We start from the raw sequence: 26,358 nt of genomic DNA on the forward strand, positions 1-26,358 counted from the left end.
GAAAGTGAAGTCGCTCAGTTGTGTCTGACTCTTAGCGACCCCATGGACTGCAGTCTACCAGGCTGCCCATCCGTGGGACTTTCCAGGCAAGAGTCTGGCGTGGGGTGCCATTGCCTTCTCTACAAGTATATAAAATTATGTTTATATGGGACAACTAAGTGTGTGAGACATTTCAGAGTCATTATCCAATCTCTTAATCTTTTTTCAGTACCCATACATTTTTAGTTTTGCTACCTTGGGAGCCCTACTTCACTTACTAAGAAAAATTTGTTCAAAAAATTTATTTACATTAGGGTTTTCACTGAAAAATTCCATTTAAGATTTCACCACTCCCTTCCCTGGAAATTTAATATTTATTTTTCTTAACCAGTATATACAGCACCATATAACATTATGATTTATTTAAAGTTGTTTATAGAACAAACATTTTAATGTAAAAATAATCTTAAAAAATAGAACACATTCTTTTCAGTTTTACTCAGTATTTGGGTTTAAATGTCTGCATAGTTTATTGATTTAAAAACAATAATTCAAAGCACAATGTATAGTGAAGGCCACCAGTACAAAGACTTCTCCATAAATTAAAAGCTTAAGCTACAGCTTTGAGCATTACAGTGGAAGACAGAGTAAGATAAATGATATTCCTCATACCTATATCACTAACTGGTTTGTTACCGCCACAAGTTATGAACACGATTGTGCCTAATTATACAACTTAACTTTTCTTAGATTTTCACTGATGTTCACTTCTTGGTGTTTTTCAAGTATGTGGACATCTAGACAACAGTTCCTCATATTCAATCCACTCCTTAAAAGGGAAGGTAACAGATCTCTATGGCAGAATTAAAACAGAGCCATAATCTGACAACTCACCAATATCTCTAAGAAATCCATACTAATCTCACATGGATAGATTTTGCTCCACCTGGGAGCTTAAGAGCTAGCAGGCAGAATGAGGTACTTTTCAATATTTCTACAAGGAAATGATTGATTTGGAAATCTTGCATGTCATTATTATTAGCATTAATTATTGCTTGCAAATAGCATTACCCGAAGCAGGTGCATTTAATGATCCTGTCTTAAAATACCTGACAGGGAAAATGGCAAAATACCACAGCTATTTTTACCTCTTGTTATTATGGCTTTGAAAACACAAAAACATCTTCAGTTGAGGCTGTCACAAAATTGGTTTCTTCTCAACATCTCTACATAGAACACTGAGTGACTCATGAAGATTAGAAGAAAAAAAAGTTTTACTAAAAGCAGGCATTTTTGAAATTGGCACAAATAAAGAAGGAATCTGAAAAAAATTACATTTGTATTTCTTTCTTAACAAGTGTGTCTTAAATACAACATTTTAGGAGTACTAACTATGCTTTTTTGCTATAGCTATTAAAAGTTTCATTCCTGAGATTTTTGGAGTCAAAATTTTTAAAGCAAGCACAGAGGAAAAGATGTTTTCACCAGATGGAAGGGTGAACTGTAGATCAGCACCCCAGCCAGTTATTTTTTTTTCATTTTTCCATACATTAGCTTTTTCATTTGGGATATATTCATACAATAATTTACTCCTTACCTACTGGGCCTACATATGCCATGTTCTCAAAGAGCTGAAAGATGGTGCATAAGTAAAAGTTATTGTTACTAAATATTTGCCATTGTAGGTACCTTCCTTCTTTTAAAGTGTGAACATAGAGACAAAATGAGCTTTTTACATCTGCTTTGACTTAAATAACAATTCAAGTATCTCCTTTAAAATGAAGTTCTGAAGAAATTAACATTTATGAATCACAAATTTAAATATATCTTCTGAAAGGCAGAATATTCCTGGAATATCCCTTGTTTAGACTATAAAGATCAAAACCTAGCTTTGGTTCATGTCATATTTTTGATAGTTCCTCATTTTTTAAAGTCTATATACTTAACTAATCATTTAGAGAAAATGAACATCACATGCGTGAAAGGAAGGCTTAAAACAGTAACATTTCACTTAAAAAGCTATATTCAATAGAAGATGGAGTATGTCATTTGTGCTTATTTTCAGTTAAAGCTGACATATAAGATGTTCACTGCATTTTCATGTGAAATGGGCTTGTGTCGTAATCTTGAAAATGAATTCCCTTAGAAGTTGTGATCTTCATAATAGCACCATTCAAAGCATCATCCTCGATGAGTGTTATTAATCCATTGGCAATCATTGAAGGGCTAAATATAAAGGGAAAATCAATATTTTAAAATTAAAGAATAAGCCATAATTGTCACATCACTTTGAGTTATTTTTGAAGTATCTATTACCTTTAACGAATAATTGGGAAATGTATGTTATGCAGCACTGTTACCTGAGTTTTTAATTCAATGAGATATTCACTGAATTATAAATTTCTGTAGATGTCCACACCTAAACTTCTGTTATTTTGATAAGAAGGATTCATAAATTTATCCTTATTATTTACATTGAGTAAATGATTATTTTCCCAACTTTAGCCTACAGAAGAATTTAGGCCTATCAGAAATATTCTTAGAGTAGAAATTTAAAGAATTGTCAGTTTAGTTACTCAGTCGTGTCTGACTCTTTGCCGTCCCATGGACTGCAGAATGCCAGGCCTCCCTGTCCATCACCAACTCCCAGAGCCTACTCAAACTCATGTTCATTGAGTCGGTGATGCCATCCAACCATCTCATCCTCTGTCGTCCCCTTCTCCTCCTGCCTTCAATCTTCCCCAGCATCAGGGTCTTTTCCAATAAGTCAGTTCTTCGCATCAGGTGGCCAAAGTATTGGAGTTTCAGCTTCAGCATCAGTCCTTCCAACGACTATTCAGGACTGATTTCCTTTAGGATGGACTGCTTGGATCTCCTTGCAGTCCAAGGGACTCTCAAGAGTCTTCTCCAACATCACAGTTCAAAAGCATCAATTCTTCGGTGCTCAGCTTTCTTTATAGCCCAAGTCTCACATCCATATATGAAGACTGGAAAAACCATAGCCTTGACTAGACGGACCTTTGTTGGCAAAGTAATGTCTCTGCTTTTTAATATGCTGTCTAGGTTGGTCAGAGTTCTTCTTCCAAGGAGCAAGTGCCTTTTAATTTCATGGCTGAAGTCACCATCTGCAGTGATTTTGGAGCCCAAGAAAATAAAGTCACTCACTGTTTCCACTGTTTCTCCATCTATTTGCCATTAAGTGGTGAGACTGGATGCCATGATCTTCGTTTTCTGAATGTTGAGTTTTAAGCCAACTTTTTCACTCTCCTCTTTCACTTTCATCAAGAGGCTTTTTAGTTCTTCTTCACTTTCTGCCATAAGGTTAGTGTCATAACATATCTGAGGTTATTGATGTTTCTACCAGCAATCTTCATTCCAATTTGTGCTTCATCCAGCCCGGCATTTCTCATGACGTACTCTGCATGTAACTTAAATAAGCAGGGTGACAATATACAGCCTTAGCGTACTCCTTTCCTGATTTGGAACCAGTCTGTTGTTCCATGTCCAGTTCTAACTGTTGCTTCTTGACCTGCGTACTGATTTCTCAGGAGGTAGAATTGTAGAAGGAGAAAGAATTTTAGAAGGAGAAAGAATTGTAGCCAACATTTGTTGAATGTCTATTATTTATCTGCTGCTGTTTTAAGTAACTTCCATTTATCAACTTGTTTGTAGACTTTTCAAAGTCCTGTAAGCTTGTTTTACGATCACTCCTATTCTACATGTGGGAAAACTGAGGTACCCAGAGGTTGACAGGTAAGTTTGTGGTCGGTGGTGGAGTCAGGATTTGATACCGATGACTCCATCCTGTGAAATGTCAACTGCTCTAACTCAGACATGGTTAGGAAAGTGGTTGAAGTTAGGGGGCCACATGAAATGTCACAAAGGGTATATTTAAACATTGCTTGAATTCAGGCAGATAAGGTATCACTTCTTCGAAAGACAATTAAACATCACCTTTAAAAAAAATACTTCCTTATGGCTAAAGGTATTAATAATGCATTCTCTACATCTAAAAACAAAATTCATGATATATAACTAAAGTCTATTCAGAAACCCAGAAAAAAGTTTTTTTGCAGAGATTTTGCCAAATCAAAACTTTGAAGCTTGCATGAGTTTCTCAGATGTAAAAGCTAATTTTTTTCCCTTTTGATTGCTCATGTTTAGATAGCCCTTTGCTTTGTCATATTAAAGGAAGATAGGTATAGCTTTACTTACTCCAAAATTCCATAGTATTTCATCATATCCTTGATAGGACCCATGTATTCTATATATTTCCCCATGTTTTCTTCTTTTTCAATGGATTTGAGGATGGGTGTATTAACAAAGCCTGGGCAAATTGCGTTCAGTCTCACACCACTGTTCATGAGATTAGCAGCCATCTGTTAATTGGAAGTAGAAGGTTGCAGGTTTCAGGAGTTTCATAAATGTATCATGTAGGATAAACTGATAATTAAAGCTAGTTAAAAGACTCTGATGTGAAAACCGCTAAACAGCTATCCTTCTAGCTCTATAAAGATGGCTCTGGTAAGGCTGATTGATGGCAGAAAGTAAAGGAATACAAAACTAAAGTGGTAAACTAATTCCCAAAAGCCTCACTTGATTACTTTCTAAAAAATTCAGTATTGTGCACTTCTGAAAATACTTGATTATCTAAAGTACTCTTACCTACTGAACACTGCAGGAAGCTGAAGGTAAGAAGCTAAGGCTTAGGTGGAAAGATGTATCTGTATGACTGAGCCCCTCCACTGTCCACCTGAAACTACCACAACACTGCTAATCAGCTATACCCCACCACACACATAAAAAGCTTAAAATAAAATAAAAAAAGAAGCTAAGGCTTTAGAATTGATATCCCAAGTTTTCTTTGAAATGGGTTGTATTAAAGTATTCTTACTTGCTTAAAAATACATTTAGTGGAAAATTTTAGGACTTTGATTATTCTAAAGACATTTAGTAATTGACACTATCTGGAAGACAATTTTTAAGTATTTTCAGACTAACATCTTTTGGCTTAATTTTCAACCTATAGATTTTATCTGAACTATTTGTAAAACAAAATGTAAGTCGTTTGTAGATTCTTTTTTCTTCCTTGCTAAAATTTACTCTTAAGACCTCAAATCAATACTCACAGCACTTTCAAGTTTATCTGTGGACAAACACAGAGTAGAAAGAAATCTGAGCTGCCTGATGTGGACTAGGGTCAAACAAAACGATGCTCTGCTTTCTCGTTTCAGCTCCTCTACCATAAACACGCATCCTTTTCAGGGTACTTGCCCAGGTTTTTCTCATCTTTATGCTTTTTGTTGGTGATTTTACTATTTGAAATGCCCTCAAGGCATAGTGCTGAAGTGCTGTCTAGTATTTCTAAGTGCAAGAAGGCTGCAATGTGCCTTATGGGAGAAAATACATACATTAGAGGAGCTTCCTTCAGGTGTGAGGTACAAATGCTATTGGCCATGCTATTAATAATACAATACATATTACACACAATACATATTAAATAAGGGGTCTTTAAATATAAATATACTTAATGCTATTGAACAAGACATTGTGACAAGTTCCTTGCAGGAACTTAACCCCAAATTTCCCTTAAAAGCAATAGTTCAGTATCCTCTAATTCAGTGTTTGCAAGTGATTTTACAGAACATAACTAATGAATCATGAGCATCAACTGTACAAGTTCCAGTCTTGTAACTGTAAATGCAACATTTCTGGTCTTTGCTTTGATTTACTTTGCTTCCCTGGTGGCTCAGCAGTAAAGGATCCACCTGCAATGTAGGAGCTGCAGGAGACATGGGTTTGATCCCTGTGTCAGGAAGATCCCCTGCAGGAGGGCATGGCAACCCATGCCAGTTATTCTTGTCTGGAGAATGCCATGGACAGGGGAGCCTGGCGGGCTACAGTACATGGGGTCGCAAAGAGTCTGACACCAATGAAGCAACTTAGCATGCATGCATGAATGTACTTTGCTTTGTAATGTGTTCATTAAAAGTTGATTTAAAGATTAAGACTTTGCAAGGTAAAATTTCCAATCAGTTTCAATTAACAGTGTGACAGCTGCTCATCTTCCTTTTTTACTGAACATTTACCATTCACCATCTGCTTTCTCTATGCCTATCATTTCTTGCTATTAATGATTTCCTCGTCATCAGGCCCCTCTCTCTGTCTCAACTAGACTAACCACTACAGAGGTCTCTCAACTGCTCTTTCGTCTTCTACTTTTGTCCTCTCTCATACATTTTCTTTGTTTTGTCTTTTGGCAGCACCACATGGCTTGAGGGATCTTAGTTCCCTGACCAGGGACTGAACCCTCACCCCTGGCAGTGAGAGTGCAGAATCATAACCACTGGATCACCAGGAAATTCCCATACATTCTCTAAATAGTAGCAAGAATGATCCTCTTCACATGGAAATATAATCTTGTCTCTCCTGTGCAGAAAAGACCCAATGACGGCTATACTTAGAATAAAGTCCAAGTTCATGACTTTGATCCATAAGTCGCCTTTGGTCTGGTTCTTGCTTACACCTCCGATCAATCATCCTTCTACTTTACCCTTGTTCATCAGACTCCACTTAAGCTGTACATTTGTTTTCAATTATTATAAAAAGGTACATCATACTATCAATGCATGTGGTCAGTTACGGCTAAAATATTTTTCTAAGCTCCTCACACATTTACCCTATATCTCTATGGGGAAAGAATCCTTGACAATGCTACCAGGTAAAAGCTAGCCTCACCCCTTTCTCCATCCTCCAGGCTCTGACTCATTTTTACCATATCGTCAAGTAATGCCTTGAGCATTTAAGGAAGTCTTATAGTTAATGGTTTTTTAATTTGGAGTCAATTTCAAAAATAAAGGCTATCTTTTTGTTTTTTTAATCCTTAAGGATTTTTTCAGTAACCTGTGTTTAGAATCTACTTCATGTTAAAATAATCTACTCTATAGTTGGTCCTTTATGTTACCTGGAAACTATTTTTAATAATAAATAAGGATGAGATGGTTAGCTAGTATCACCAACTCAAAGGACATTAATTTCACTATTTCACTAGTATCACCAACTCAAAGGACATTAATTTCACTATTTCTGGGAAATAGTGAAAGGCCAAGGAAGTCTGGCATGCTGCAGTCCATGGGATCACAGAGAGTCAGATGTGGCTTAGTGACTGAACAACAACACTGAAGTATAATTTACTTTTCTATCTTTAAATGTATCAAAAAAATTTTTAAAGCAAATTTTGTTGTTTTTTTTTTTTTTCATAAAAATGTAAACATACAACACACTCTACCTGCACTTTTTCTGCCCCCTTTTTTTTTGATCATACCATGCAGCATGTGTGATCTTAGTTCCTTGACCAAAGATTGAACCCATGCCCCCTGCATTGGAAGCGAGGAATTTCAACAACTGGACCACCAGGGAAGTCCCTAAATGTACTGAATTTTAACTCTGTTCCCCTCTACTTTATAGAGCTCATCTGTCACATTTGCCCAGAAAGAGAAAGAGAGATTGTGGCTGTGTTCTCACCGCTGCCGAGCGTGTGAATCCAACTATGCCATGTTTTGAAGCACAATAAACAGGCTGCTGTGCAACAGGCATGAGCCCTGAAACAGACAAATAAAAACCAAAAACAATTTTATTTAAAAAAAGCAGACAAACCTCAACAATTGCTGTGAAAATAAATAATCTGTGCCTGTTCCATTTTAAGATTAATCTTAGAGAATACTCTAAGGTCATCATTGGACAACTTTGTAAAACTCACTAGTCCTAGCATAATATACTTCTAGCATGACCTCTGCTCTATTGTTCTGAATTTACAGTTGGTAAGTTACAGCCTAGAGATACAGGCAAGGGTGATATAAAAGTTTATCTGCCTCCCTGACAAAGTCAAGAAAAGTTGACCTTATCTAAAACACCAAAAGAATCATCTTGAAATCCAGTAAGTTATTATCTAATTTTCAGTTTTTAAGCCTGGATTTTAAAAAGTGTATATTCTACATTTTTTAAGGCTGAAGGAATTTAGATAGCTTAAGCAGGATTTGGAGGGTTTTATTTGTCTTCATTTTAAGTTGGTCAGCGTTTCTCTGCCCTGAACTGCCCTGAAAGATGCCTCTAAGTGTTGAAGAAAATTAAAAATTAACTTCTTTTGATTCGGAGGTAGCAGATGCCTAGATCTCATTCCATGACTTAGGAAAAGAAAACCAGAAACAAAAATGTTTGATCCTATTTTATTTCCTTTCATAATTACATGCTCAACAACAGAATTCAAGCAATTTTACAATTGGCTTAATTTTCCATAGACATGCAATAGTAACTGTTCAAATATATGATTAAATTCACAGTCCAGGAAAAGATAGCATTGTAGCATATATAGTATCTTTTCTCGCCTACCTCCCAGCCCAACAGCACCTCCCACCCAAAGAAACGAAAAAAGAAAAACAAACTTTACTGTAGATATTTGTACTATCAAACATTTTTTTTTGAAAATTTTTTTTCTGTTTTATGGGAGTACAGCCAATTAACAATGTTGTGATAGTTTCAGGAAAATAGTGAAGGGTCTCAGCCATACATATACATGTATCCAGGAGAAGGCAATGGCACCCCACTCCAGGACTCTTGCCTGGAAAATCCCATGGACGGAGGAGCCTGGTAGGCTGCAGTCCATGGGGTCGCTAAGAGTTGGGCACGACTGAGTGACTTCACTTTTACTTTTCATTTTCATGCTTTGGAGAAGGAAATGGCAACCCACTCCAGTGTTCTTGCCTGGAGAATCCCAGGAATGGGGGAGCCTGGTGGGCTGCCGTCTATGGGGTCGCACAGAGTCGGACACGACTGAAGTGACTTAGCAGCAGCATTCTTCCCCAAACTCCCCTGGATGGGAGGGGATTTGGAGGGAGACAGTAGGTCCTTGTTGGTTATCAATTTCAAATATAGCAGTATGTACATGTCCATCACAAACTCCCTAACACAGGGAGGCCTGGCATGCTGTGATTCATGGGGTTGCAAAGAGTCGGACACGACTGAGCGACTGAACTGAACTGAACTGAACTATCCCTTCTCCCATCCTTCCCCCGAGCAACCTTAAGTCCGTGCTCTATGTCTGTGAATCTGTTTTCCAAGTAAGTTCACTTTTATTTCTCCTAATTGTCAATTCTCTATCTCAATCAACAGTGAAACTTAATTACAGCCATTTTTCTATCTTGGCTTTTAACTTCCTGAGCTAACGTGCTCTATCATTTTTAAAATTTGTGCCTTCTCCAAATCAGGAAGCAGTAATCCCTGATTACTATAATGTTATTACTATCAAATATCATGCTACTACTACTAAATGATTCTGCTGAGACGTGCTCACCTCCACCCAGCTAACTAGTCCCAGAACACGACGGATGGATCATGAGCCGGTTATGCCAAAGTTCAGCGAACCTTAACCACTTCCTGGGTGCCTGCCAGGTCTCAATTTATGAAGTATGTTTGCTCAAGAGCAGTTTAAATCCCTGGGATGGTAGATCACACAGAGTGCATCCACCCAGTGATCTCAAAGCATGGAACATGTGGTCTCCTTTTCGTTTTGTTTTTGTTCAGTAACATGTGCAAGTTAATTAAGGTCTTCAGTGTCAGTCAACAAGAAAGAATTAATGATTCTTTCACAGATGTATTAGGCATTCAGGTGTATTAAGAGATCAAGATAAAGCAAATAAACAGGTACAGTCAGACACTTCTTCTCGTTCTTGTAAGTTAGTTACTGTTCTACTGTCTCCCTCAATGTTTATGAGGCCAAGGCAATGGTTGAAGGTGGTGTTCACAGACAGCAGGAAATGCAGAGTGAACCTGAATCAGAGATGAGCTAGTTGACAGCCACAAAACCCAGAAGGACTCTGTTCACAGATGTTGTCAAAGATGAAGGTGGAGTGAATTTCTGTTACATATGTGGGAGCAGTGAACTTCCGAACCCAAACTAGTTCTAAGTGTCACAGCAGTGAAGGAGATCTAATATTGTTGTGTTGCTTCTAAGGAGCAAGCTGCGAAACGCACTTTGCTTTAAAGGTATATTGGAGACGCAATCAGAATTTGTCTGCATCTTTGAAGTGGCGCTTGGTCTTGTAACTCTCCTAGCATTCCAGTGATATTTTCACTGTGATCCTGCGAAATGTTTCCTCTTGCTCTGCTTTCACTTTCTGGTATTAGATCAAAGGCTGCATAAATCCTTTTCAGACATTCAAAAACCAAACATCCTTTTAAGATATTTTTACAGCTTGGTGGTATAACTGGCATAAAATAAACTGCACATATTTAAAGTGTGTGGTTTGATAAGTTTTGACATATGTCGACACCCACGAAACCATGACCACAATCAAGATAGGAACACAAACATCCCCCAAAAGTTTCCTTGTGCGTACTCTGTCATCCCTTCCTTCTGCCTTTCCCTCCCCTCTAAGCAACCACTGATCTGTTCTGCGTCACTATAGATTAGAAGTTTATATAAATATAAGCACACAATGTAAACTTTTCTATCTGGATTCTTTCAGGATAATTCTTATGGGATTCATCCCATGTTGTAATGTCTATCAATAGCTCATTTCTCTTTCTTTCTTTTTCTGAATAGTATTACACTGTAAGGGTATACCTATCAATTGCGTATACCTTGCTCTTTTGATAGATATATTCAGTTCGGAGGATGATAAAAGAAAGAAAATTCTATTTTTCAATTATTTTATTTAGGCAAGTTGTAGTTAACTTAGTTAAATAGTTTTTCTTTATCTCCCACTACATGCAGATTTTAACTATTGCTTTTTACGTTTCGAACAGCTAAAGATCCTACAGGGTTTTGTCCCCAGCTTGCCAACTGACTTTCAATGTTGACATTTGCTCTTTCTCCCTCAGTTTGCTGCTTTGGAAAGGAAGGCTAAAGGGAGAGAGAAAAGTGTTGTTTTTTTTTTTTTTTGACAATGACTTTAACTGAGGTTGAAATGTTTCAGAAATCCAACATTTTCTCTTGGATCTCACGATCCAAGTATAAACATTATTTCTGTTGCAGTCAACTTCAGTGTTGGTTAACCATACTCTGTTACTGACCTTAGACTCACAGCACTAACATATACTCATATATGGTTTCTACATGCTTCACATAAAAATCTGTTCTGAGGCTAGAAATAAGGGTCAGCACAGAGAATTGTTCAGGGTGTGTCCAATATGACTCTGGGATCACCACTCACATGGTAGTTTGTAGAAATTGTGCCCCACAGAGTTCCTGCAGTTTATAACCTGCACAACCATGCACGGAAGCCCTCTGTGGTAGAGGAAGATGAACCAGTGGAGGTAGGAAGAAAACAAGTTAAGCATCGTGTCATAGAAATTAAAGATGGAAATATTTTAAGAAGCCTATATTGGTTACTTTTATCAAGTGCAGAATCGAAAGAGAATCACTTTTCTTTGAGATATTAACAAGTCTCAAAATCTCTCATCTAAAAATTGTAGCTGTCACCCAAAAGTAAATAAAAATAAAAAACTGGTGCCAAAAAATCCATGATGAACAACAACAAAAAATCAAACTTAAATAAATAAAAATAGTAGCCCTCTTGGTTTCACCTCTCTCCAGCTACCTCTGCGTAGCTCCATAGTTCACCCTAATCAGGCTTTCATCTGACCAATCCAGTCAAACAGATCTTGTGGAGGTTGCCAGTGACCTATGTCTGCTAAGGCTAAGCCTTCATCTTCCTGGACACTTTCCTCAGCAGCAACCAACACAGTGAATTAAGCTCTCCTCAAAACACTTCCCTGCTTTCGCTGGTGTCCTTCTGCCTCACGCTTGCTAGCAGTTCCTCCTCCTCCTCAACCAGACCCAGGAATAGGCTGGAGGACCCAAGAGCTGACCTTGGCCCTCTCTGCCTTTTAAAATAATTTTTTTTATTTATTTATTTTTGGCTGCCTTGGGTCTTCCTTGCTGCGTGGGCTTTCTCTAGACTCAGAGAGTGGGAGCCACCGTCTAGTGTATAGGCTTCTCACTGCAGTATCTTCTCTTGTTGCAGAAATTGGATCTAGGTGCATAAGCTCTATGGTTGCAGCTCCTGGGCTCTAGAGCATGGCTCAAAAGCTGTGGTGCACAGCTTAGTTGCTCCAAGGCATGTGGGATTCTTTCTAGACCAGAGGTCAAACCCATGTGCCTGCATTGGCAGGAAGATGCTTTACCACTCACTGAGCTACCAAGGAAGTCCCTCTCTTTCTATGCACACTTTTCCCCTATGTGACTTTATCCACTCTTGTGGATGAAATTCATTCTCTCAATGTCTCTTTCATTCTCCCTCTCTCACACAAACACACATGATTTTTAAATTTAAATTCCACATTTCCAGCCAGGATCTCTTCCTCTGTCTCGAGACTTCCCATTAGTTTTCTTCCCTTAAAACACAGTGTGTGCTAATTCAAAAGCTTTTATAGGAGTGAATTCATTTTAGAAATATGTGTTTGGTACCAATTAGGTGCCAAATAGAATGAAAACATGTTTTAAATTGTTAGTTATAAATGTATAAAAACAAGGGAAGGATCACCATTTGACCAGAATGTCGTCTCTTATATTATTTAACCATTTAAAAATGTCCTTTTAATTGAATTTGTTGAGAGGAATTACAGGAGTTTGGATCTGGGGTGCCAGAGTAGCTGATCTCAAATCCTGAATCCACCACAGTGAGCTCTACCTTTGGAGGGGTTACTTCTGGATACTGTGGTGTTTTCCTTGTGTGAACTTGAGGAGTAATAGTAGCCATTGTGAGTCCTAAATGAGCTAATTTACACAAAATACTTAAAACTGTGCGTACCACATAAGAAGTTCTACCTACCATTTGCTGTTATTTTTCTATAAATGCAAATAAAATTTTAAGATGAAACATCTCAAAGTCTTGTTTTATTAATTAGTTTACCTGTTTCTCCACAGTGCACCTTTTTATGAAAATGTATCTTTTACACTAAAATGCCACAAATCTGGTACAGGATCCTAACTGGATTTGGTTTCTGACCCTTGGCCAACTGTGGACTGTTGCTAATCCTAATTCAAAAGTCTTTACAGAGTGCCTTCATTTAAGAACTATGTATTCTCAGTAACTTTAAATACAAAGGATAATGAAGTAGTATTTCAAATATGCTCTGTTGAAATGCGTAAACCAAACCGGAGGGCCCCTTGTGCAGGGGTAGGGTAGAACTTTGATATTCAACCAGCCAGATGACCCCATCTGACTTCACAGGGAGTTCTGCCAGTATAATGACTGCAGGCGCAGTTGCTGGAATGAATTTAGATATTTTAAAATCTTGCAAATTAATTCCCATATGCACAGAGAGATTCTTTTGTCTTCATGTTAAAGGATTTAAGAATAACAAAACAAGGATTGTGACCAGGAGAGAACAGTCTCTAAAGAAATGTCATTTTGTTGGACGTTGTGGGGAATCCTCAATTGTGCTTAAAAATAGATGTCTTAAATTATAAAAAAGTTAGGAAGAAACTTTTAATGCTTATTTATTCTAGGCCCAGCACTGTGCAAGTTTACTTAAAGAACTGCAAAATGGCTCTCTCCAAAATAGAACACGTCTAATTAGTAGCAGGCTTATGTCTGTCATAACTGAGATTAAGAAAAATAACATCAACAAAGCAAGACATTCTATCCATGAAACAGAGAAATATTTTCTACAACCACTCAGGATAATAACACCAAATGACACAAACTGATGGAATAACGATCAAAAAATGTTTAAATACTTGGAAATTAAACATGCAGTTACAGAATAAAGTCATTCATAAAGATAAAATATCATTTCCATTTCCACATTAGTTCTTCTACCTTTAACACTCTTTCTACCCATATTTACAAAAGATAGCTTCACTATCTACATTTCACGGAGAGTACAAAGCTCAAAAGCACCATTTCACTGGTGCAAAAAACTGAAATATGCTCAGATGGCAATTGTACTGAATCCATGAACATACTTGCTTTTAAGTGGATAGAAACCATGTAAAATAAACTATACAGAAGTGTTAAAGGAATTCGACTTAGGAAAGTAAATTCAGAGTCTAAACATACTGATGTCTTTGCATGATAAACTTTGGGCTCAGCAGCTAACTCTTCACATTTTCTACCCATCTCACAGTGTCTACCTATCTCTCTGCATTTGACCACCACTTCTCTAATAGAAGGGGAAGCGAGAACTAGTGAGAATGCATTTATCTATGTTTATGCAGAAAGCTAACTGAAGTAACTGGTGGATGTCTTCATTATATGATCTTTCACACAGTAGAACACCTTATCTGATGCTGCTATTTCCCCCTCAGTCTCATGCCTGCCATTAACAAATCATGCTTTGAAATGTGCCATGACATAAAAAGTGGCATAAATTTTCACAAAATGACTACATCTTCATAATAAAAATCTTTCCAAAAGGTAACTTCAGTAGCACTTTCCAGGGATTGTTAATTCTCAGAAAGTTGCCCCTAATATCCCATCAAAATGCCCCTTCCTAAAAGTTCAGTTATTGCCTATGCTGGGTTTAGAGGAAACCAAGATGAGCTTTTTAAGCCACTCGAAGAATGTCCCTGTGCAAACTTGGGGGCCAAGGACTGGCATCATAATTGCAGGACCCGCCCCAGAGTAGAATTTACCTCTAAACAAAGGTAATATCTTTCATATTGAATTCTGAAAGACTATTCATTTCCTTAACAGTCTTCCCCACCCCCAACACACTTGCTGCTGCTGCTGCTAAGTCACTTCAGTCATGTCTGACTCTGTGCGACCCCATAGACGGCAGCCCACCAGGCTCCCCGGTCCCTGAGATTCTCCAGGCAAGAACGCTGGAGTGGGTTGCTATTTCCTTCTCCAATGCATGAAAGTGAAAAGTGAAAGTGAAGTCACTCAGTCATGTCCAACTCTTCGCGACCTCATGGACTGCAGCCTACAAGGCTCCTCTGTCCATGGGATTTTCTAGGCAAGAGTACTGGAGTGGGGTGCCATTGCCTTCTCCGCCCAACACGGCTAGGAAATGCTAAATTTTTTATCCATTTCTCAAAGGCCAATATATAAATATTTGACCTTTCCTACTGACTCATTCTAGTGTGTGTCTTCTTAATAATTTTAAGTCATAAGACAGCAAAATGGCACCATGAAAATGTTCTTTGGTACTAAAGGAGGGAGGTGGCTCTTTGGATCAGTGAAGATCCAGATAATGCAGAGTCATCCATTGTACAAGATACACTAAAATCGTTGTTGTTCAGTCTCTAAGTCGTGTCCAATTCTGCGATTCCAAGGACTGCAGCATGCCAAGCTTCTTTGTCCTTCACTGTCTCCCTAAGTTTGCTCAAACTCATGTCCATTGCTTTCTTTACTAATTCTCACCACTTTAACCAAGTTATGCAACTTGTTCAAGATGAGTTGTTCAACTATAAATTGTAGATAATTAAACAGGCTTCTATTGTAGGGAACTGTGAAAGTTAAATGTGACATTGTACAGCCAATGGTTTATCACAATGCCCGGCATTTGTGGATATGACAGGAACTTGGCATTTGCTAAATATGTTAGTTCCCCTTCTTTAAAGCAAGAAGAGTTACAGAGGGTTGTACCATGTGATAACCTGAAATTTCTGGTCTGTTGTGACATTGCAGCCCAAATGCTTCTCTTCAGGCCATGTGAATCTTAAAGACTTTCACTGCTTATTATGTTTCTGCTTCATCTATGCCATGATAACTAATGGGTTGGCCAAAAAAGTTTATTTGGGTTTTTCCATAAGACGTAACAGAAAAACCCAAATGAACTTTTTTGGCCAGCCCAATATTTAGTGCTACATACTTACAAGAGACACTGACATATAGCTCCTGGGGTATAAAGTTTGCTTTCATACCCCAATACCTTTCTGTAGATGTTCAACACGTTTGGTTAACTTGAATGTGTTATTTAAAGTGGTAACCTTAGCACTTTTACTGTAACACAACAAATTATATTGTTCTAGATATGACATGGAAGAAAAGTTATGACCAACCTAGATAGCATATTGAAAAGCAGAGACATTACTTTGTCAACAAAGGTCCGTCTAGTCTAGGCTATGGTTTTTCCTGTGGTCATGTATGGATGTGAGAGTTGGACTGTGAAGAAGGCTGAACACCGAAGAATTGATGCTTTTGAACTGTGGTGTTGGAGAAGACTCTTGAGAGTCCCTTGGACTGCAAGGAGATCCAATCAGTCCATTCTGAAGGAGATCAGCCCTGGGTACTCTTTGGAAGGAATGATGCTAAAGCTGAAACTCCAGTACTTTGGGCACCTCATGCGAAGAGTTGACTCATTGGCAAAGACTCTGATGCTGGGAGGGATTGGGGGCAGGAGGAGAAGGGGACGACAGAGGATGAGATGGCTGGATGACATCACTGACTCGATGGATGTGAGTCTCACATGAGTCTGAGTGAACTCCAGGAGTTGGTGATGGACGGGGAGGCCTGGTGTGCTGCAATTCATGGGGTCGCAAAGAGTCGGACATGACTGAGCGACTGAACTGAACTGAGATATGACATAACTCAAATGGGTATGTCACTGGGCTAGTATTTAGCTACAAAAATTCTAAGATACCCAAATATTTTCACAGGACTCTTAATGTTTTCAATTCAGTGATATGACCTTCATAGTGTCACTCACAAAATGCCACTGAGTGCCTTATTTCTGAAGCACATAGATCACCTGCAGGAAACACCAAGACTGTGGTAGCTGAGCAGCCGGGAGCAGGTTTGGTGGGCTGATTCCTTTTCCTATGACGACTTCTCTTTTCCCACTATTTGAGTAACTAAGTATAAAGAAGCATACTTGACTCCTATTGGATGTCTTGGGCTTCCCAGACAGCTTATTAGTAAAGACCCACCTCCCAATGCAGGAGGCATGAGTTTGATCCCTGGGTTGGGAAGATCCTCTGGAGGAAGAAATGGCAACCCACTCCAGTATTCTTGCCTGGAGAATCCCATGGACAGAGAAGCCTGGCGGGCTACAGTCCACAGGGTCACAAAGAGTCAGACACAACTGAGCACTCACGCACACATATATGGGATGTCTTATGGGAGCAGAGCTGTTTGATTATCTGCATTAAACCAGACTTTGCTCTTCTCTGATGTTCAACTTTTCTTGCTTAATAATTAAGGATGAATGTGGCAAACTGAGTGCAGGTTTATATATTAGATTTATAGATGAAAGCTCATACAGAAGAGTCTATGTGGTTAACAGAGATTGGAACAACTTCCCTGGCTCCAGACTGGAGACACCTTTCCCTCAACACAGCAAAGAATCACTCTCTACTGTAACTACTCCTCTGTTTGTTAAACTTATTAATTGCATCTGATATTCTGTCTGCGTCAGTGGTCATTACTCATTAACTCCTCTGCCCAAACCAGTGTGTCAACTTGAGGTTTTACTATGACACTAAATGATTCCACTGGATCTGGACACGAGATCATGGGATGGACTCTGGTTGGACTGAATAGTACCCATTATTCCTTCAACAGAGAGAGCAGTAGGGGAAAGAGGAAAGGTCTATAGGGAAGGAACATCTGGAAAACACAGGAAGCAAGCACTAGAACTACTTTTCCTATGATTTCATTTGTCAGTTATATCTCATATAAGCTGAGAAGTAAAAACAAACAAACAAAACTTTGACTCTGGTAATTCTCAAAGACTTTTTTGGTCAGCTGACGTCTGCCAACATGCTCTGACTTCAAGGGCACAAAATTTTTGATACTAATTCTGAGGAAAGTGTGAAGATGTGAGACAGCTACAATTTATTCTCTGCTATACTATTACAAAATCTTGTATTTTTATCAAACTGATTTCATTAAGGGAAGATCAGAGGCTCATAATGAGTGGATAAAACACAAAACAGTACATTTTTATTCTTTCTGAGATGAGAGAACCTCAGTGTCAAAGCCAAGGGTCAGAGGAGGGCTAGCAGGGGTTGCCCAGATGGGTCAGAGGCAACAAGGAAATGGTGTTAGATGTTGCAGGTATGGAAGATGGGCATTATGAAGGTACCCAGACAAGTGTAATGGACAGAGATGAACTAATGAACCATCACCAGGGGAATTACCCTGCTTATCGGGAGGAATAACAGAGGGAGAATCATTTTGGATTGCTCTGATTTTCACTAGATTGTAAGAGTATCAGAAAGTAACTCAAAGGCAGAATGGTATCCTCATTGAATTTCCATCCATTCATTGCTTTGTCTACATGACTAGCAAAAGATTCACACATGCTTCCCAATATTAACTCCGGGATAATGAATAAGAGTTCATTAACACTCAGGATAAGAAGTGTGACAAACCAAGCTCTTAGCCAAGAAAGGCAAGTGGACATCTAAATTGCTCTTCTGTTTGGCATGTTTTGACTTGTGACATTGGTAATCTCCCCACATGGTTCCAGGGCTTTACTCTGTGTGTGTCAAACAGGGCAAAAGCTTAAGCTTTCACTGAAGGTTGAGTAAGTAGTCCTGAGATTAAAATAGTGCCCAGGAGTCCTGAATATACTGGGACATCACACTGGCTTAATTAAGCTACAGGACTTCAGTTTCTCTTTCTTTATAGTTAGGCTAAGAGAGACATGGAAACAGACACAGATTTAACAAACTTATAGACAGAAGAGATAGAAAATCTCCTATCAGGCTGCTATTATGAGAATTCCAACTCCCAAGCTTCCTTGCATGTAAGATTGTGCAAGATACTTATTATGCTCTCCAGTCTAGGCTCCCTTATCTTCAAGATGGAGATTATAGAAACTACTGCACAGGGCTGTTGAGAGAATTAAATGAGATAAGGACTTCCCTAGTGGCTTAGTCAGTAGAGAATCCACCTGCAATGTGGGAGACCTAGGTTCGATCCCTGGGTTGGGAAGATCCCCTGGAGAAGGGCATGGTAACCCATTCCAGTATGCTTGCCTGGAGAATCCCGATGGACAGAGGAGCCTGGTGGGCTACCATCCATGGAGTCACAAAGAGTCGGACACGACTGAGTGACTAAGCACAGCACAAGGTGTCCATAGTATTTAGAAGAGTATCCTGTAAATGGTGAGTGCTCAGTTAAAGTTAATTGCTGTTATATGTTTAAATAATTTCATTGGATAAGAGGCAGTACTACATTGCATTTCTCTACTCATGCTCTTGGGGGAAATTGAGCCTCTTCTGCTACAGAATCTCTCCCAGAGAATCCTATATTGTTCAACACTGAGGGCTTCTAGTCCTCTTGAGACTGAAATCAGTGCCTCCAATGATACAAGGTCAAGGGTCTCCCACTATATGGCATTCATGGTTCTCAAAGTGTTACTAGACCTCTTAACTTTAAGAAGGAATTCATGGAATTACCTTTTGATTGCCACCATAGGTTCTTTTCCACGTTTATATTTTAATAAACTATTAAACATTTTTCTTAATTCTCCAATCATTTATATATTTTTCTTAGGATTTTATTTCAAAGGTGTATAGATTTAGCCTTGACAATTTCCCTTTAGGATTCCAGTCTCTGAGAATCTAAACTTCAGCCCTCTCTAGGATCAAACATGTCTTTTAAGTACTTCCCATGCTTTCACCTTTTTCTTGGACTTGAAATATTATAATTTGTAAGTAGATGTCACATTAGGAAAACTAACCAGATTACCCTGAACAGTTTATATAACTATATTTATAATAACTCCAGAGATGTCATTTTTGTCTTGAAGCAACACAGAAAATGAAATGCTAGTTTATTTTTGAGAATCTCTAAAGAAGGAGATGTCTACATTTCTACTTGGGTGAAGTTCACAGTGGTTTAAGCACTATCTGACAATGATTCCCAATGGAATGAGAAAAACGCAGAGCCTCAGACAGGTATGTGATCACAGGCACCTCTAATGCTGATGCTTGCAATGGTACTAGAGCTGAGAGGTGGAGAACAGGAAGTGGGCACACTGTTCTGCCATTACCACAATAACTGAATCCAACCTGATGACTGAAGAAAGTCTCGTTTTTGGACAGATAGTTTAGACTTGGTGTCAATATTGGTCAGGTTTCTAAAATTTCATGACTCCACTTGAACTATTCAAGAACCATTCATGATGATTTTCCTAGAATTTTCAAAGTGAAGTCTTTTGCTCCAAAAGTTCCTGCCAAAAGGATTATAGCTGCTGCTGTGCTGTGCTGAGTTGTGCTCGACTCTTTGTAATCCCATGGACTGTAGCCTACCAGGCTCCTCTGTCCATGGAATTCTCCAGGCAATAATATTGGAGTGGGTTGCCATTTCTTATTCCAGGGTATCTTCCCAACCCAGGGATCAAACCTGCATCTCTAGTGTTTCCTGCATTGGCAGTGGGTTCTTTACCACTGTGCCACCTGGGAAACCCTAATGGTTTATGGCTTATACCAAGTAAAATGATATCAGCTGATCGCAAGTCACACAGCCCTGAATAAAACACAATTTGAATGGCATATTGTGGAAAGAATGATCAGCTCTCTGCTGATGTCCACCCTTAGGCACACAACTTGCTTGCATTTCCTAGACTCCCAGCTTCAGCCAGCCTGGTTTTCCAAAAGGCTGCGTACAGAAAAGGTTTCCTGCAGCGAGCATCTTGCCCTAGGTTGATCCAGGAGTGAGGAATAAGTTTGTGCTATATTTAAGCCACTACCCATTTGGGTCTATTTATGAAAGAAGTTTAGCACTGGAGGGAGGTGGAGTATGGCATCTCAAAGTATGTCACCTGGGCATAAGGGTGACTTTTGAGCTAAAGGCACTTGTAAAACAGCAGGTGCAAGGGAACACTTTAATTTCTCTTTTCTTCCTGAAAACAGGACACAGAACTTCCATGTAAAAGATGCTGTCCCAGTCCCAGGAGGAAGGAAACTTTATCATCAGAGACTGGTGTCAAGGAGAAGAGACATCTATACAGATCTTGTTAAAATAACTCTTATATTTCTTGAGTCTCCTCAATATTTTAGTTACTTTCCTGCAAATGCCTCGCTTCACTCAACCCAGTTTACAAACACTGAGGTTTCACCATTTCTTTGGATCTTCATTTTTCCCCTGGGGGCTCTCGTGGACATGTGAGAACCTGTATGCTTTGCTCCTCTGCTGATCTATCTTATGTCAATTTAATTCTTGCACTGGGCTAGAGACACTGAGAAAGAGATGAAGTTTGGTTTCCCCCACAGTATATCCCAACTAACTATATATGCCGTATTTTATAATTATACACTCTTACTACCATCACACATGAGTAGAGATACCTTAACTTCATTTTAGTCCTTTTTAGTTCAACAAAGGTGTTTTTACAAACTTTACTGTTTAGGAATCTCACAATAACCTTTGACAAATAGCAATGCTAGGAAAATATATATGTATAGTCAAAGCTATGGCTTTGTCAGTAGTCATGTTTGGATGTAAGAATTGTACCATAAAGAAGGCCGAATGCCAAAGAATTGATGCTATTGAATTAGGATTCCAGTCTCTGAGAATCTAAACTAAAGTCCTCTCTAGGATCAAATATGTCTTTTAAGTATTGCCCATGCCTTCACCTTTTTCTGGAGAAAAAGATCTTCTCCACCTTGTGCTGGAGACTTTTGAGAGTCCCTAGAACTGCAAGGAGACCAATCCAGTTGATCCTAAAGGAAATCAACCCTGAAATTTCATTGCAAGGATTGCTGCTGAAGCTGAAACTCTAATACTTTGGCCACCTGATACAAAGACAACTCATTGGAAAAGAACTTGATGCTGGAAAAGATTGAAGGCAAAAGGAGAAGGGGGCAGCAGAGAATGAAATGGCTAGATAGCATTATTGACTCAATGGACATGAATTAGAGCAAACTCTGGAAGACAGCGGAGGTCAGAGGAGTCTGGTGTGCTACAGTCCTTGGGTTTGAAAGAGTCAGATACGACTTAATGACTAAACAACAACATGTTTCTTGAAAACAGCACTGTATTAAGTAACTTTAAAGTCACAATTTAAAACAAAAGAAAGAAATTTTGAGTTCAAACTTTTGATATTATGAAACAGAAAATCCCATAGAACCAGTAAAAAGAAAAGTAAACCAAGTTGCCATTTCAAACCTGAGTTGGTAATAAATACACTTTGAAGAGATATTTCTGTGGTCCAAAAGACCAATAAGAAATCATTATTAACATCATAATTGTCCTTACCTGCTAACGAGGACATATTAATAATGATGCCACCTTCGCCTCCATTTTGCTTGCTCATGTAATCCAAGCCCAGGTAGGTTCCACTGATCACAGAAACCTAGTCCAGGGGCAGAAATAGGAAAAGCAACAGAACCATTATATTTTATGATATAGTCACACCCCAATGTTTCTATTGCTATCTCAGACACTGATGGAGATTCCTGCAAAAGTTATCAATGAAAGGTTATGAAATGGCTGTATTTTGGTTTTAAGCCAGTAATTAACTCTTTTGTTTGCCTAAACTTGTAGAGCTCATCACATTTCTGCAAAACTTCACTTAGTTGCCCAATTTCTGAGATTTTATGATAAATGTTATATTGCAACAGTATCTTATTAACTTTCATTAATTCATAGCATCTTCAAGAATTCTATATATTCTTTTTCTCTTCTAAATCGTGGATACAAAATTTATTCACCCTGTTTAGCCCATAGTTCTCTTGCCCAGGTATTCTGTGGCACATCCATCTGCTGTTTCATTCTCTTGCCTCTTGGAATATATCATAGTGGATACCCTTGATTGCCTGTATAGTTCTCATTTCCTTCTTTTTTGTATTTGTATCTACTTCTTCATGTAATACAAAGGAAGGCAGTCTCCCTTGCTTTAGTGCAGACAGTGGTTAATCTAATTGAGTCACAGAAATCCCATTCACCTTGCCTGTGACTGGTTTAGGAGATAAAAGTGACCCATTTCCCAGCCAGTAAGACCAGAGAAGGAGTCAGCCGCAAGTGGGGTCCAGATTGGGGAGGGTGATGAAGGAGGATGCTACAGAGAAATTTTTCAGTGCTTTTAAGAAAACCAAATGATTGCATTACTCCTTTTTCATTGCTTTGTACGCAGGGAATGGCAGGGACATTACTTTGAAAAGCAGAGATATTATTTTGCCAACAAAGGCTCAGTTCAGTTGCTCACTCATGTCCGACTCTTTGCAACCTTGTGGACTGCAGTACAGAAGGCTTCCCTGTCCATTACCAATACCCCAGAGCTTGCTCAATCTCATGTCCATCCAGTAAGTGATGCCATCCAACCACCTCAACCTCTGTCATCCCCTTCTCCTCCCACCTTTCCCAGCATCAGGGTCTTTCCAATGAGTCAGTTCTTCGCATCAGGTGGCCAAAGTAATGAAGTTTCAGCTTCAGCATCAGTCCTTCCAATGAATATTCAGCACTGATTTTCTTTAGGATGGACTGGTTGGATCTCCTTGCAGTCCAAGGGACTCTCAAGAGTCTTCTCCAAAATCACAGTTCAAAAATATCAATTCTTCAGTGCTCAGCTTTCTTTAGAGTCCAACTCTCTATCCATACATAACTACTGGAAAAACCATAGCTTTGACTAAATGAACCTTTGTCAGCAAAGTAACATCTCTGCTTTCCAATATGTTATCTAGAATGGTCACAGCTTTTCTTCCAAGGAGCAAGTGTCTTTAAATTTCATGGTTGCTGTCACCATCTGCAGTGGTTTTGGAGCCCCCAAAAAGAAAGTCTCTCACAGTTTCCACTGTTTCCCCATCTATTTGCCATGAAGTAATGGGACCAGATGCCATGATCTTAGTATTCTGAATGTTGAGCTTTAAGCCAACTTTTTCACTCTCCTCTTTCACTTTCATCAAGAGGCTCTTTAGTTCTTCTTCACTTTCTGCCTTAAGGGTGGTGTCATCTGCATATCTGAGGTTATTGATATTTCTCCCAGCAACCTTGATTCCAACTTGTGCTTCATCCAGCCTGGCATTTCTCATGAGGTACTCTGAATATTAGTTAAATAAGTAGGGTAACAATATACAGCCTTGACAGACTCCTATCTCAATTTTGAACCAGTCTATTGTTCCAAGCTCGGTTCTAACTGTTGCTTCTTGACCTGCATACAGATTTCTCAGAAGGCAGGTCAGGTGGTCTCATATTCCCATCTCTTTAAGAATTTTCCAGTTTGTTGTGATCCACACAGTCAAAGGCTTTGGCATAGTCAATAAAGCAGAAGTAGATGTTTTTCTGGAACTCTCTTGCTTTTTCTATGATCCAACGGATGTTGGCACTTTGATCTCTGGTTCCTCTGCCTTTTCTAAATCCAGCTTGAACATCTGGAAGTTCACGGTTGACATACTATTGAAGCCTGGCTTGGAGAATTTTGAGCATTACTTTGCTAGCATGTGAAATGAGTGCAATTGTGTGGTAGTTTGAACATTCTTTGGCATTGCCTTTCTTTGGGATTAGAATGAAAACTGACCTTTTCCAGTAGTCATGTATGGATGTGAGAGTTGGAACATAAAGAAGGCTGACTACTGAAGAATTGATGCTTTTGAACTGTAGTGTTGGAGAAGACTCTTGAGAATCCCTTGGATTGAAAAGAGATCAAACCAGTTAGTCCTAATGAAAATCAGTTCTGAATATTCATTGGAAGGACTGATGCTGATGATGAAGTGCCAATACTTTGGCCACTTGATGCAAAGAACCAACTAATTGGAAAAAACCCTGATGCTGGGAAAGATTGTAGGCAGGAGGAGAAGGGGATGACAGAGGATGAGATGATTGGATGGCATCACTGACTCAATGAACATGTGTTTGAGCAAACTCTGGGAGTTGGTGACGGACAGGGAAGCCTGCCATGCTGCAGTCCACGAGGTGGCAAAGAGTTGGACATGTCTGAGTGACTGAACAACAACAATGGCTGGAATGAAGTTATAGAGATAGCATCCTTAAGAGGGAACCACCATGAACAATGGCAGATGGGAGAGATGACAGGGACTGTCCTGATGATATCACAGAGCTGCAGCATCAAGCAGCCCTGACTCAGTGTCCTGTGAGATCACATAGCTGTTTCACCTAGACTGAGTGGGGGATTATTGTTCCCTGGACACATGGTCTTCAGTAATGAAATCACTTAATTTTGTTCATCACTCTTGCAGCTACCTTTTTGATAGCTTATTCTTATTACTGACACCCACATATAGGCACCTTTTCGGTATTATTCTAACATTTAAGAATTAATTGGCACTTCCATGGTGGTCCAGTGGTTAAGAATCTGCCTTGTAGTGCAGAACACACTGGTTTTCCCCCTGGTCCTGAAAGATCCCACACGCCACAGAGCAACTAAGCCCATGTGCCCAACTTCTGAGCCTGTGCTCCATGACAAGAAAAGCCTGTGCACTGTAACCAGAGACAGCCCCTGCTCTCCACAGTTAGAGAAAGCCTGCGTGCAGCAACAAAAACCCAGCACAACCAAAAATAAATAAATAAATAAGAACTAACCACTATCAAAAGCAACTTGTGACATGCAACGTATTTGAAACCTTACATTCCCTTTTAGATTTAAGAACGCCTCTCCCTTCCAACTTAGACTTTTAAGAGAAAATTTCCTTTTGACATCTTAATTCCTATGACTTTCATTTTTCACAATACTGCAAAGAAAACAATGTAACAGAGAATGGGATAACGAGTCTGAACCTGAGGGCATATATTGATGGTAACCTTCTTTTTATTTTAAAAATTCCTTGTGGAGTTTTCTTGACAAGCATCCAGAGTTGCCTCTATACCTAACAGTAGTTTTAGCACAAAGAAGTAAACTGAAGATTCTATTCACTCAAGCCATACATCAGTGTGATATTAAGCAAACTCAGGGAGAATGCATAAAACTTGCACGTGATTCCCTTTTAAAAGGAAAAAAAAAAAACCTTCAGTGGTTTATATAAGAAGGATTAACAAATGTACATGGCTGGAATTACTGAAGTCAGATTCTGTGTGTTTCTGACCAGGTCTCTAGCATGTCTGAACAGAACCTCTGTTTATGTGTATTGACACTACTCTTTTATTCTCAGGTATTTACAGCTTTGCTGACACCTGTTTTGGGTTTTCAACATCTACATGAGGCAGCCAGATAGAAGATTGGGGAATGTTTTTTTAAAAGCCAGATTTATTTCCTGGTTTTTGATGGAGGAGGAAAAATAATGGTCGTGCCATCTATTATCAGGTTAAGAATTGAGTAATTTTTCAAATGAAAGTATTCTTCAAATAAATCTACAAGAAAAAAACCTTAATGTTTTAGCTGAACATATATGATATTTTCACCTCTTTTCCTTTACTATGACAATCTCTTCCACATCCCAGATCATATATTAAGGAAAATTCAATGTCTAATTTTACGTGTGGTTAGTCACTAAGTTGTGTCCGACTCTTTGCAAACCCATGGACTGCA

At 38.9% G+C, this 26,358-nt stretch overlaps 1 protein-coding gene across 2 annotated transcripts in view; it reads right to left on the bottom strand.

The window, feature by feature from the left end:
* Positions 1 to 484: 484 nt before the first annotated feature.
* Positions 485 to 26,358, bottom strand: part of HPGD (15-hydroxyprostaglandin dehydrogenase) — a 36,183-nt gene continuing 10,309 nt past the window's right edge. The window contains exons 4-7 of one of the 2 annotated variants that reach the window (XM_086414716.1): positions 22,137 to 22,233; positions 7,504 to 7,580; positions 4,195 to 4,358; positions 485 to 2,205 (exon numbers count right to left, since the gene is read on the bottom strand). In XM_086414716.1, the coding sequence (XP_086270842.1) occupies positions 2,067 to 2,205; positions 4,195 to 4,358; positions 7,504 to 7,580; positions 22,137 to 22,233 (477 nt within the window). In that variant the 3' untranslated portion in view covers positions 485 to 2,066. The remainder of the gene's footprint in view (positions 2,206 to 4,194; positions 4,359 to 7,503; positions 7,581 to 22,136; positions 22,234 to 26,358) is intronic. The other variant, XM_086414717.1, reaches the window with a different exon arrangement.

This window comes from Bos grunniens, chromosome 8 (genome assembly GCF_055505025.1).
Source record: "Bos grunniens cultivar Pamir isolate PY7600 chromosome 8, Bosgru_T2T1.0, whole genome shotgun sequence".
Taxonomy (NCBI): domain Eukaryota; kingdom Metazoa; phylum Chordata; class Mammalia; order Artiodactyla; family Bovidae; genus Bos; species Bos grunniens.